The 12603-nt window shown below is 40.4% G+C and overlaps 2 protein-coding genes across 3 annotated transcripts; one reads left to right on the plus strand and one right to left on the minus strand.

The window, feature by feature from the left end:
- Window positions 1-744: 744 nt before the first annotated feature.
- LOC146549418 (uncharacterized) lies at window positions 745-3817 on the minus strand. 2 transcript variants are annotated; one of them, XM_085263224.1, is made up of 5 exons: window positions 3679-3815; window positions 3447-3554; window positions 2678-2906; window positions 2477-2569; window positions 745-2396 (listed from the first exon to the last, which is right to left on the minus strand). In XM_085263224.1, exons 3-5 carry the CDS (start codon window positions 2870-2872, stop codon window positions 1782-1784), a joined length of 903 nt encoding a protein of 300 aa, XP_085119350.1. In that variant the 5' UTR covers window positions 2873-2906; window positions 3447-3554; window positions 3679-3815; the 3' UTR covers window positions 745-1781. The 2 variants fall into 2 exon arrangements, with proteins under 2 accessions (XP_085119350.1, XP_085119349.1); XM_085263223.1 differs by having other exon boundaries at window positions 3447-3817.
- A 2941-nt stretch (window positions 3818-6758) lies between these two features.
- On the plus strand, window positions 6759-8173 carry LOC146549419 (uncharacterized). The gene is made up of 3 exons (XM_085261690.1): window positions 6759-6914; window positions 7363-7458; window positions 7547-8173. The coding sequence occupies exons 1-3, from the start codon at window positions 6759-6761 to the stop codon at window positions 8171-8173; spliced, it is 879 nt and encodes a 292-aa protein (XP_085117816.1).
- The last annotated feature ends 4430 nt before the right edge of the window (window positions 8174-12603 follow it).

Below are 12603 nucleotides of genomic sequence, written 5' to 3' on the forward strand. Positions count from 1 at the left end.
AGGAAGAGGACAAATACTTGTTTACTGTTTTACTTTAAAGGCTATGTCGTAAATGTTCTTCATTTGAAGAGGATGCAGTTTTTTATTGTTGACCTGATATTAAATGTTTGCTGTGTCAGGAATCTGCACAATTCTTGTGTTCCGTCATAGTTTAAAGCAAAAACCTAAATGTCGAAATAAAAACACCACCTTCACTACCTTCATGGTTCCATGTGGGCTTTCTTCAGTTAAAACTCAAAACATTTCTGGCAATCTCAACTGCTTGCACATCCTTTTACAGTCATGCTTCACCTGTTCCCAAAAAAAGCTGTTTGGAAGCATCGCGTTTGAGAGGGTCACGCAGCACCAGTCCTGCCTGGGCTCATGACTTGCATAATCTGCACGACTTGGTGTCCTTACAATAGGACATGGTGGTGGAGACTGAAATACTGTCCTGCTTGACCTTCAGTTTCAATCACTAGTACAAGGATTGTGTACCCTTGAGCATTTGTACTGCACGGTTTGTGTCAAAACAATGTAGAGTAGGACACTCATAATCCCTGATTCTTTGCTTTTTATGTTCTATTGTACATGTCTGAACTAAAATCCACTCTGCAGCCCACAGCCTGTTTGAAGCTGCAGGGTCAGGGTGAATAATGGCAAAGGGTGGATCTCTTTCCTTACCGCACTGAAAAGTATGCAAGCTGCTTGCATTATGTTTCGGTGATTTGTGACCGAAACACTGTTTTTCTCAAGTTCCCTCCATTAAAAGGTAGAAAGCTTGACATCTGACACATGGACACCTGCTGCAATGTAATGCATTTTCAGAGTGCAGATGCAAGGGGCTGCACCTGCCCTTTTGGCCCATTCCAGAACTCTTGCCTGACGTGGACGCTAATTCACAAGTCCAAACTGACCTAAGCATGCGCTCGGCTAAAGGAGAGCTTCTCAGTCCCAGACCTCAGTGACCTGATTGCTGGCTACTGACATGACTGCACAGGGCACATGCTTTCACGTTATGGTCTTTTTCCCTCTCTTAAAAAAAACAAAAACATTTCAAAGCATACTACTCTAGCATGGTTAACACTGGAGGTTGCTAATCACATTGCCAGCTAGGTTATGGTTCAGCAAGGTGCAGGTCATGTGTGCTGAAAATAGAAAAGCAAACAGATTTCATGCGCTGCATATTTGCCCAACTCAACCAACTCTGCAACCTCTGGGAACAAATGAAAGACCTGATATCTTGCATGATTAATTGTATCTAGATTTTTCCCCACTTACAGACATTAAATTTTTCACAACCTAACAAAGCATTGTCTATGCATTCTGTTAGAATATCTTCTGTAGTGTAATAAAGACTGTTGTAATGGTCAGCAAAACTGCATTAAACACCACAAAATGGACAAATATATAGGTATAAAAAAAACCCCACTTAATTGTGTTGATTTTAATACAAGGTAGTGCGTTTGGGAGTTCAAAGTAAAACTCTACTGCCCCCTTGTGGTCAGTCTGTAGTGACTTCAGACATGTATAAAACGTAGTGGCCGCAATCACAAAAAACCGTGATAAGCCACAATATTTTTTTTTTTTTAACTCCAGGAAACATCAGTATTTTCCCTAAACCATCAATTATCTACAACTAAAAAGTCTACAGCCAAAAATAAAGACATATTACAAACACTCGACATTAAACTACATGCCCACTTTGATATAAAGCCATATTTCTGTTTTTTCCAATAAAACTAGCATATCCCCTTCAAAACATGAAAGTGTATTTTAATAGGAAGATTTTTTTTTAACTATCAAAAACGGGGAACACCGGGGGTAAGTGCTGGAAGGGCGTAAGTGAGGCCACTGCTCTGCGGGCTGGTAAACAAAGGGACAGCTCCCGGGTGAACCTGGAGCGAGGGAACAGAATACACAGGTATCCGTTTGACGGGTGTAGTAGTTCCATCAGCAGTGGCCCAGTGGTGTGTGCTGCCCCCTCCCGTGCAGACAGGAGAACATCCAGCTGAAGCTTGTAGGATGAGATGCTGATCTGTGTCCCAGCCGAAGCACCTTTTTGTCCCAGTTCGTCGCTGTGTAGGCTGAGTAAAGTGCTCCACCCGGACTGGCAGACTGAGTGTGGGAGTGTAGGCTTGAGCAGAGGTGAAGTCTCTCTTCAGGATTGAGTCAATAGAGAAAGGGCCATTAAACTTCACCTCAGGTTTGATCTGAGCAGTACTGCGTGGTGCGGGCTCTAGAGAGTGGAGAGGCCTAGGCGGACAGCTCAGGTTCTTGGTCTCCAGTCTGGAGACCAGAACAGGGAAGAGATGGAGAATTTCCAAGAAGTGTTCATGCACCATCTCTGTTGTTATCTCCCTGCAGTCCAGCATCCAGTACACAAGCTCACGATTCATTGTGCCCGGAACTAGAATCTGAAAAGCAAACAGTACACGAGTTATATTTACAGCCCTTTGTGTGTTTGATTTAAATAAATTTTGGAAAAGATGCTTACCTTGACAAAACATTTGTAACCTGTTAAATACCAACTGATGTTGTTGTAAGCATTCCTTTCATCCTTATCAATCACTGAAATCTTGTTTTTCATCTATAAGAACATCAAGTGGAAGGCTTTAAAATGGAAACTTGTGTTTCATATTGGGTGTTTGCATTTATCATAACAGCAGCAACAATAAACACCACACTTATTTCTTACCTGAGTAAAAGTCAGCATCTTATGTGGAGAATACTGGAGAAGGATGGCAAGCTTAGCCAGGTAAGTGGTATTTTTGCTACAGAACGCACTCAGAGGGTTAGATAGATCAGTCAGAGATTTGTCATCTCCAGACTTCTCATCTTTGTCCTGCATCTTCTTTGGAGAGTCAAGTCGAGTCCCTTTCAGTGTCGTCATAAACTTTACCAGTTTGCACCTGAAGCGGTCAGCTCTGGAACAAAAAGGGGATTTCAGGGTGGACAACTTCAGGCAAATGAGCATGTTTTTATAAGATGATAAACCAGGTCCACAAGTGCTGGAGTCTGGCTCCATGCTGAATGTTTCAATGAAGTTTATTAAACTTCATTGAAACATTCATAAACATTTAATATTAAACTTTTCATTTACAGAACTGTTAAAACTTCAGACCTCAACCAAATCAGCAAAATTAGACTAAAAGGAAAACACAATTTTTTGCCATTAGTGTAGCACTGAAATTGTGCAAATAACTCAAATTCTTCTTGATAAGAAAAAACTAACTTGAAGTAATTTGTCTTGTTTTGAGGAATGTTTAATTTTGCTATGACTTAAGTGTCCAGTAACATGAACTTAAAACCTGGCAAAAATGTGTTGAGTAAATTAAATTGTGAACAGAAACTGCATTGAAATGCTCCGGTTAGATTGTAACACTCTTTTTGTCTTCGCCACGTTGCGTCGCCTCAGAAGTAGCCAACCTTTTAATTAAATACAAACCTAGCAGCACAGAACTCACTTTGAAAGTTGTTTCAACGTAGAGGAACAGCCTTCCAGCAGCTGAAGGTTAATTTCAGAAAATCTTCCCCTCACCTATAGTCGTTTCCCCTTACACTTAGTTTAGTTTCTAAAGTTGATTTGAGACACACCACATGCACGCTGGTGGTTCAATTACACAGAATACATAATCGAGTAAAGTTGTCAAACCAATAAGCAATCTATTCACATGCTAACAGTACAATTTACTGCACCTCTCATTTAAAGTCAAACCAGCAGCCTTTTGCTCCACAGTCGTTATTTAAATCAACGACCCCTTTTCAGATTCCTCCACCCATAACCTGCACTGAAAGCAGGATTACAGCTTTACTCTGGTGGATGGTTGTAAGGCTGCAACCCTGACCCATGTGTTTTCACTTGTCTCTGATTAAAGGTGTGCTATTCAGCTGCTCTGGGGTCTGGTCCAAGGAACAGACTCACCAAGGGATCTGTAAAACCCTGCTGACCCTCAAGATTTCCACATGTATTTTAGAAAAGATAAAAAAGATAATTTGGAGAAAACAAGCTTACACATCATACAGCATCATACACAGACCAATTCTGATACAGTTATTCAGAGAGGGACTGAAGCATTGGGGGAAACAATAAGAGGCAATAAAATATGTCCTTCTGTTGTGAAAGAGCAATAAAAAAGGGTTTCTACTAATACAAAGTGCAAATTCTCAGCTGACTAATTCATGACATTTCTTAGAGTTATTCCTTTATTAATAACAAAGAAGGTTTTTAAGACAGACTCATCTTCACTGGTATAACCTGAGGTCATTGTTTCAGGTATTTCATAGTCATACATCCTTGTCCACACAACCCAGCCAAGGTGCTGATTGTGGTTAATTTGAATAAATATACACTGAATTTAGATCTGAATTTAGGTGAAAATGTTTATCCAGGAGCTACTTTTACCATATTCAATTAAATGTAGCTTTATTTATTATAGCAATAACAGAAAGAAGCTAAAAAGGACAAAACTCTGGGGAACTTTGTGACTACCACATTTCTTTTAACACCCACAGTGTGTCCTAATCGCTGCACCAAATCTTTGTGATTGGTGGAATCAAGTGCTGCACTGAGGTCTAACAGGACAAGCACAAAGTTGAGTCCACTGTTAAAGCCCATAGGAATATAATTTGTAACCTTTATTAGTGCTGTTTCTGGGGTGTTGATTAATTTCAACTAACATATATTCATCCAGCTATTACAAGGTCTCTGAAAGGCCAAGTAAATCACTGTGTTGATCAATTATTAAATCATATTAACACAAACTTAGACTGTGTCACGGTCCTGGGTCATTTGACCCAGTGTATTACGTTTTCTTATATTTTGATATTCATTGTTTATGTATAAGTCTCATTTAGTAATCTAAGCTCATTTCTATTTTGCCTTCCTTGCCCTGTTATACTTTATTATCTATTAGATTCTCCTTGTGTCTTCACCCCTTGTGTTTATGTCTTCCGTGCCCTTCATGTGTTTCAGTAATGTCGTTGTCTCCCATCTTCTCCTCTTGTTTACATGTTTTCCCTCGTGCTCCTTTCCGCCCGTCATGTGTGTTTTTCCGCAGCTATGTTCTGTTTTGGTTACTGTATGTCTGTCTCATCTCCAGTACCGTTGTTTCCTCTGTGTGTTTATAGTGCATGTTTTAGTCTGCCATGTGTTTCATGTCTGCGTGTTCCATGTTGTCTGCCTCTCATTATGTTTCCTGTTTTATTGTGAAGAATCTGGTGTTTCCATGTTCAGTTTCTAGTTTCACTTCCACTGTGGCATCATTATGTTCAAGCTAATCAGCTTTTTCCACCGTGTCTTTCCACTTCCCCTGATCACCTAAATGTGTGTATTTAGTCCTTGTCTGTTTGTCCTGCTATTCTGCCATGCTCTCCAGGGTTTTCATGTATTCATGCTAAGTCGTCACATTTCAGGTTTTTCCTGTCAGGATTTCCATGTTCATGGTTTTTTATGTTTAGCCTTAACCTAAACTGGGTGAACTAAGTGTTTAGTTTTGCCTTTGCAACTTGTTTCATGCAGCTAAAACCAGCCTTTAATAAATGGCTCGCTTTCAGTTAATTTTAAGTTTGTTTCTACACTTTGTTTTGTCTGTATTTGCGTCCTCTATTCTCCACTCCACACAGTCTGCATCTACTGACTGTAACATAATTTTTAATACTCCACCTTTAATTTATTTAGGTGTAGTTCGGGGTATTATGAGTCTTTCTTTGTGAATTTTGAATGTTTAATTTGTTTTAACTTTTGTTTCTATGGTGTAGTCTCTATGGTGATGAGGTTTGGGGACAATGACAGGAGGAGAGAGAAATATTATATTAGATAATATTCTAAATGTCAAAGATAATAAATTGAATGGATTGCACAGCAGTGCACCATTTAGCACTGTTGCCACATGTTGGGAAGGTTCCAGGTTAAAACCTTAAGGCAGTCTGTGTTGTGTTGACATGTATAATAGGTTATTTGTTAATTCAAGATTTGTGAAAAATAGTGTGAAATGTTGTCTGTCTCCTTGTCTCGGCTCTGTAAAGGTATGGAAACTGCCCTGGAAGTAGCACCCCTCTCACACAGTGACAATAGGGATAAGCAGATGACTGTTATAATTATTAGTATTAAGAAAAGTTATTTAATAGCGTTAACATAATCTTTGTCATCTAACATGAATTCATGTAGAAATAAAAACTGTTAGTGCTGAAGAAATCTTTTGAGTGCACTGACCTAAATGTGTCAGAGGCCCAGACTTTCTTCCCACCCGAGTCGTAAACCGCTGGAATGTAACTTTATACTCTTTCTTGTCACATTCAAATTAGACACACTGTTTGTGATAGTGAGCCATTTTAACTAATGAATAGCAGTGACAGCGATATCACCTCACCCACACAGCCTCGGTCTTCCAGTGATTTTTATATTTGTTAACGAGGAGGGTTGTTTAAGCCTCTAAAGATGTAGCCTTCAGCAAACTTTGATTCAAACATCCATCATAGACGGTCTCTACTTGATGTCTTGAACAAGAAGGCCTCAAATCAGTAAGAAAATTAAGAAATCTCCTAAAGCGTGAACATGGACAACCTGATGGCCTTATTCACATTTAGGATTACCGCAGTGGCTGCTCCTCCAACATTAACGACTCATCTTCACATGAAAAGGCGATCGTCAGGAACACCCTAATGAATTGTTCCAGCAAGACATATAGCCTGGGCTGACCACTTCAGGGACACATCATCACCAAGTGAGGACTGCGACAACACTCTCCTGTGCAGAGCTTTACTCTCCAGCAAACGAGATGGAGAACCAGACAGGGAACTTGGGCAGTCCGTTGTCTCTCTCGGATCCGGCCAGCAGTGCTCAGAAGGCTCTGCTCAGCAACACCACCACCTACCTGGCTAAGATTGCCATTGTTCTTCATGATGCTCCAGACAAGATGCTCACCTTTACTCAGGTAACAAAGATTCAGAATTACAAAGCTATTTGCACTCTGCACCCTTTTTTTCTTCGCTATCATGTTGATTGCTGCTGTACACGGCCTGTGTGTGCTGATGTAAGCAGGAAACAGAAGGGTGGTTGCTTGCAACCAGCAGTAGGAAATGCTATAAAAAAGAGAGTGCAATGGCAAGAAACTAGACCAGAAATTTGTTTGCTTCAAAATGAAAGTAGAACTGGAAATAGGCAAAGAGTAGCAATAAAGCTGCATGTAAATAAAACAGACGAGAGGTCGTGGATTGGCTTTTTTTCCCTCCCAATCAGTCAGACAGGAAAGGTCATTTTTTTTCTAAATACCTCATGAGGAGAATCTAAAAACATAAGATAGTGGGGATTTGAAATTGCTATGCTCAACAGTAATGTCTTTCACATGTCAAGCACTAACCTGCATTGTGATGTATGTGCAGCTGATGGACAAGCTGACCCTGTTCTTCTCTGAGGATCAAAAATCTATTGAGAACAACGTCAGAGTTTGTTTATCAACAAACAAATGTTTTGTCAAGGTAAGATTTTACATATTTAATAAATGATGTTGTAAGAACTACTTCGAGAAGCAAGTTTCTGTTCAGTTGACTGAGATATTTTTTTCAGGTTCCAATTGTGCCATATTCACTCAATAGTAAGAGAAACTACTGGAAGTTGGACTTGACTCAGATCACAGCGAAGATGATGCGCCGGCACTTTAGAGGCATCCTGCAGCTCTTCCCCGAACTGGCCTGCAAGATGCAAAAGGAGAACCTGAGCAAACAATCGCAGCATTGCGCAACTCCCAGCTCCCATGAACTTGAAGCTCGCAGATCTGTTCGTATCCAGCGTGAGGTGAAGTTCAGAGGTCCTTTCTCCATTGATTCCCTCCTAAAAACTGATGAACACTCTGCTCAGAACCCCGGAGCTTCTCCTCTCTCTGGTGTTCCTCTCAGAGTGGAACAGCCGCCTTATTATACACCGTCCAAACAAGCTGGAACAAAGAGAAGCTTCAGCTGCGACTCTCGGGAGTCTCTCGCCCTAAAAGCTGCAGCTGTAACTTCCCCCATCTACTTAGCTGATGGCAGAGGTTATTTTGGATGTGGAGCTGTTCACCCCATCAAGACGATGCCTACTTACCCTGAGCCCACAGCCTTCCCCAGACCCAGTGCCTCTTATTACGCCACCCCACATGGCAGTTATGCAACATCTGTACCAGCATTCATGCATGATGCTCGAGGTTTTTGGTTGTAATCCTTCTCCCCACCCTCTGTTTCTCCCTCCCTACATCTCTCCTCTTCTGTGCTCAGTCATTTGTAGATGCCTCTGGATTTGCGGTTACCAGCAAACCACTCACCTGGAATATTTAAGAAACAGTTTCTCCCCTTGATTTTCACTAGGTTGTTCTGCCCTCTCTAGCGGTCACGTTTGAAGCTAGGACAGGGACAGAAAACAGGCAACTTCTCGTCTCCAGGAAGCTCCTGGTGTGTTGTCTGCTCAGTAGGATTTACCCAGTACCCACTTCGACTTAATTCGACTTTGATTCAGAAACCTTGGATTTCTTCCCTGCCAGCCCCGTCATCTGTGAGCCTTGTAGCTCTGAAGGTAACCCCTTTGCCAAATTTCCATGTTGTAAAAAATCCTTTGAACTGCTCCAGTCTGTGTTTAGATCTTTCTGCCCTTATGAAATCATTACATTCTCAAGATTGTGCCCTGAACTCTGCCTCTCTTGATGTATGTGTACCTGATGCAGAGGATTGTGGGTACAATTCTCAGGAAAAGGCAGGATAAGCTAGCTGGACATTGTGGTAGCGGGCATATTTTACTGTATTGTAAATACTATGTTGTGTTACTATATTTTTTTGTTCTTCACTGTACAAGTTACAAAGTATAATTATTAGGGGAATTGTAAACCATTGTTTTGAACATGGCATGTGTAGTGTACGGGAATGCCCAGCTCCCTAGAATGTCCTATGGAGAATAGTGATTGAGAATAGTGGGCGTATTAAAGGGAAGGTGCTTGGGTAACAAAAGGCCATCCACCAGGTGTAGCAGGCTTTTGTCTTGCTCAGCGTACGGGTTGATTCAACACAGTCCTCTAAGCTATGTGCAGTAAATGTCTCTTCTAAGGCTACATGAGTCACTATAGGTGATTAACTGATAACTTGGGGGCTGTATGATTTTCTTGAAGGTATGTCATAAACTTTAAGGAAAAAAAACAAGACAAACTAGTGTCAGTAACGTACCATTGTGTTTGTATTTATACAGATCAATGTTAAAGCACTCGGGAGTCTTGACCTGTAGCTGCCTGAACTATGGGGAGTTTGTTAATTATTGAACATGTTTGATGCATTAATGCAATTCAAATTCAATTTTTTTTTTCATGTTTGTTGCGTTAATGCTGTGCATGATTCTAACTGTTGTTTCTTTTGAAATTCCAGTCAAGTGTCGAATATTTTCCACTGGAATTTTTTTTAACTGTTTCTTTTTCCTTTTTTTCTGTGTTATTTTAGTGATTGTGCCAGTGATATTTTAACCCTGGTCATGCTGTCCCTTGTAGGTTACCTGGGAGCTTCTCTGGGAGTAGTACTGAAGTAAATGAAGTAGCTGAATTGTGTGCAGTAGAGTGGGATCACAGAATTAGAGTGTAGTAACTGAATAGTGCTCCACACTGTGCTGCAACCTCTGTCTGTCTCCTTGTTTCTTAACTGAACTTTTTAGTCGAACCAACCTGTTTTTTTTGTTGGGGGTTTTTGTTTTTTGTTTTTTAAAAAAAAAAAAATTCATTGATATTTTTTTGCATAGTTAATAAAGCTGCTTGTTAACAGCAACTGTAGATTTCCAAATGCAGTGTTTGTCTTAATTTCAAAAAAGAAGTCACCTCTTGGCAGGGCCACACATGCATCATTCTTCTGCCAACCATTGCAGCACCACTAAGCTCTCTGGACTCCCAGAGCTATCTGTTCAGTTCAGTGGTCCTTTTCTCCAACAACTCTGCTCAGGACACCAGAGCTTGTCTTCGCTCCAGTGTTCCCCTCAGAGTGGAGCAGCAGCCTTATGCATCCTACACACAGGTCCCAACAAAGGGAAGTCTCCTGGCCCTTCCTCCTGCAGACTATAAGTGGAAAACCTTAGTCTACACAGCAGGGGTTCAGCTAATCCAGAGTCTCAAGAGGATACCTGTGTACCCTGAGCCCAGTGTCTTCCCCAGAGCCCGCGCCCCTTATTTCACCAATCCACACAGCAGCTATACAACTCTGTACTAACAATTACCCAGGATGCTTTAGTCTCTTTAGTGTTTATGTCTGCAATTCCCTCACTCTTTATCATTATTACATACTTCAGCTTCTCTATACAGCATGCACAATTCACATACTTCCTCCTAAAGTTATCCCTTTGACCTTGACTCTCTGCATCACGGATACCTGGAAGGTGTGCTTATGACTACACTTTAAAATGCAGGAAAAAAATACACAATATCTTAGGCTTCTCAGCATATAAATCCTTTTATTTTGCTGACAGAGTGACAACATGCACCCCACCCCCAAATTTTATTTTTTTGAAAACAGACATCACAAGGATTTAGACTGATTACAAGACTCAAGAGAGGAGACACAGCAGGTACCAGGCATTAGTCCAATGATGACAGACTGGCTGATTAGCGGCTCAGAGTTGGTCCATCAAAGTGGGCTGAGTGCAGGCGTGAACAGTATGGAGGGCCACAAGTGCCAAAAGAATATAAATAAATACATCATTAAATACTAAATGTGCCATTAATAAATTAAAATTGAAAATAACTAATTAAATATAGAAATGATTAAATATGAATTAATTTCATTTTTACAATATTTGAGAACTTATTTCCAATTCTATTCATCAATAACATATCTAAATATTTATTTAATTATTATTATTTTTTAATTCTTTTTGGTACTCAATAATTAAAAAAGGACCTTCTGTGTGTGTTTGAAGTTGGATAACGCTGGTAAACTCACACTTTTTAAGCCCAAAACTAACTAACAAAATGAAATAACCATACTATTTTTTAATAAAGAAGAAATATTTATTGATCCAAAGACAGGTTTTATCTATCTTGGTATCACCAGTACTGGTTTTATTTTGTTGTATTTATCCGCGACACCTTAAAGGCCGGTCCCTGAAAGTATTGTCGGACATAAACCGGTTTGTGGTGCAAAAACACTCTAGTCTGAATGACTGAATTGACTTTGGACTCCTGAAGGCCACAAGGATGATTGTCAAATTGTGGAGAAAAATTGAAGTATCTTTTAGGAATAGATGAAAGTGTTAACTTGTTGTATTACACTGGATGAAACTGACTTATATAATCAGAGAGCTACTTATTACTTTTAGCAAATTTTCAGAGGTAACTGCTGTGTGTGGGTTGGAGAAATGCAGAGGGCAATGGAGGGGGAAGGGTCCGGGCACAGGCGTCCCCTTGGTGGGCTCCACAGCTTCACAGCAATGGGTTCCTTGTTGTGTCCTTCCATCTGCTGAGGGAATAAGGTTCACTTATTCCCTCAGCAAACTTTCCCGGCTGAAGTTTGAAGGAGCAGAGGCTCCTCAGAGTCCCAGATGAAGCGCCACGCTGCCCCGACTTGTCTGTGTGTGGGCCTCGAACAGAGCTTGCTTTGAAGTAACAATGCTGTGATCTTTGCTGTGATCTGACTAGGAGTGACTGGAGTCAAGTTTCCCACAGCTCTCTCCAGTGATTTTTGGGAGCACTATACCTGGGGGGCGGGGGGGAGATCCAGTATACTTCAGCTAATACAACCAGGTCTTGGTTTTGTTGTTGTTTTTTAAGCAGTTTAAATAAGAGTTAATATAGTATAAAAAAATAGATAAACAGATAGAGACTCTAAGACGCATTATCAGAGATTAGCAGCTTCATCTTGTCTACTACAAAATACCAGACTGAAAATGAAAGCCTTGAAATAGTTCTTAAAGATAACTGAGATAATTAAAAGTTTCTTTTAACTCCCACCAGAGTTAAAGTTTGCATCGAGCCTGCAGCATTTTGGAAGGCTTCCAGGTGGGGGGGGTGCTCTCTCTGAGCAGACTTAGCTGATACACCAGAGCTCCAAACTTCCTTATCTGCATCATGTTTCTTGAAGAGTGTAATTCCACAGAGTACTGCAATTACAACCTTGCTCAGTGTGCTGATGTGGACCTTACGCAGTAAACTGTGCGTATGTCCTTTGGAACAACAGGGGGATATTAAAGCTTGGAGACAGCTCAACATTCCCATGTTTTTTTTTTTGTCAATTTAAGTTACTTGTAAATAGAAATGATGTGATTGGAGTTCCACCTCCATTAATTATAAAAGAACAAGTCTCTGTTCTGTTCATATTTTATATTTACTTAATATGCACGTTGGAAAAAGCCAGTGTGGTGGTTTAAAAAAATGCATCAACATTTAACATAAACAAAACACGTGACAAAGCCATTATGAGCCACTTGACTAGATCTATTATTGTCACAGGGTTAACAACTCTGCAATAAACCCCATGGCTGATTTTTTGGGTTGTTACTGCCACATAGTACCTGAGCAAACACGCTATGTTACATTTTCTCTCTCCCTGTCACACAAACATGCAGACACACACAGTGTGTAAGTGCAAAAAATAACATTGTATAGGAATAATTAATATCAATATCATCACTCC

Source organism: Mchenga conophoros, linkage group LG22 (genome assembly GCF_057382185.1).
Source record: "Mchenga conophoros isolate Kocher_MC1m ecotype Shallow Benthic linkage group LG22, M_conophoros_male_GT1.1, whole genome shotgun sequence".
In the NCBI taxonomy this organism is placed as follows: Eukaryota; Metazoa; Chordata; class Actinopteri; order Cichliformes; family Cichlidae; genus Mchenga; species Mchenga conophoros.

Excerpts from the sequence above, each read along its gene's own strand:
- LOC146549418 (XM_085263223.1), bottom strand. The coding sequence starts at position 2,872 with ATGACGACACTGAAAGGGACTCGACTTGACTCTCCAAAGAAGATGCAG. Across the intron at positions 2,570-2,677 it reads AGATGCTGACTTTTACTCAG|ATGAAAAACAAGATTTCAGT; the intron begins GTAAGAAATAAG and ends ATGTTCTTATAG. Across the intron at positions 2,397-2,476 it reads GTTACAAATGTTTTGTCAAG|ATTCTAGTTCCGGGCACAAT; the intron begins GTAAGCATCTTT and ends TTTGCTTTTCAG.
- LOC146549419 (XM_085261690.1), top strand. The coding sequence starts at position 6,759 with ATGGAGAACCAGACAGGGAACTTGGGCAGTCCGTTGTCTCTCTCGGAT. Across the intron at positions 6,915-7,362 it reads AGATGCTCACCTTTACTCAG|CTGATGGACAAGCTGACCCT; the intron begins GTAACAAAGATT and ends ATGTATGTGCAG. Across the intron at positions 7,459-7,546 it reads CAAACAAATGTTTTGTCAAG|GTTCCAATTGTGCCATATTC; the intron begins GTAAGATTTTAC and ends TATTTTTTTCAG.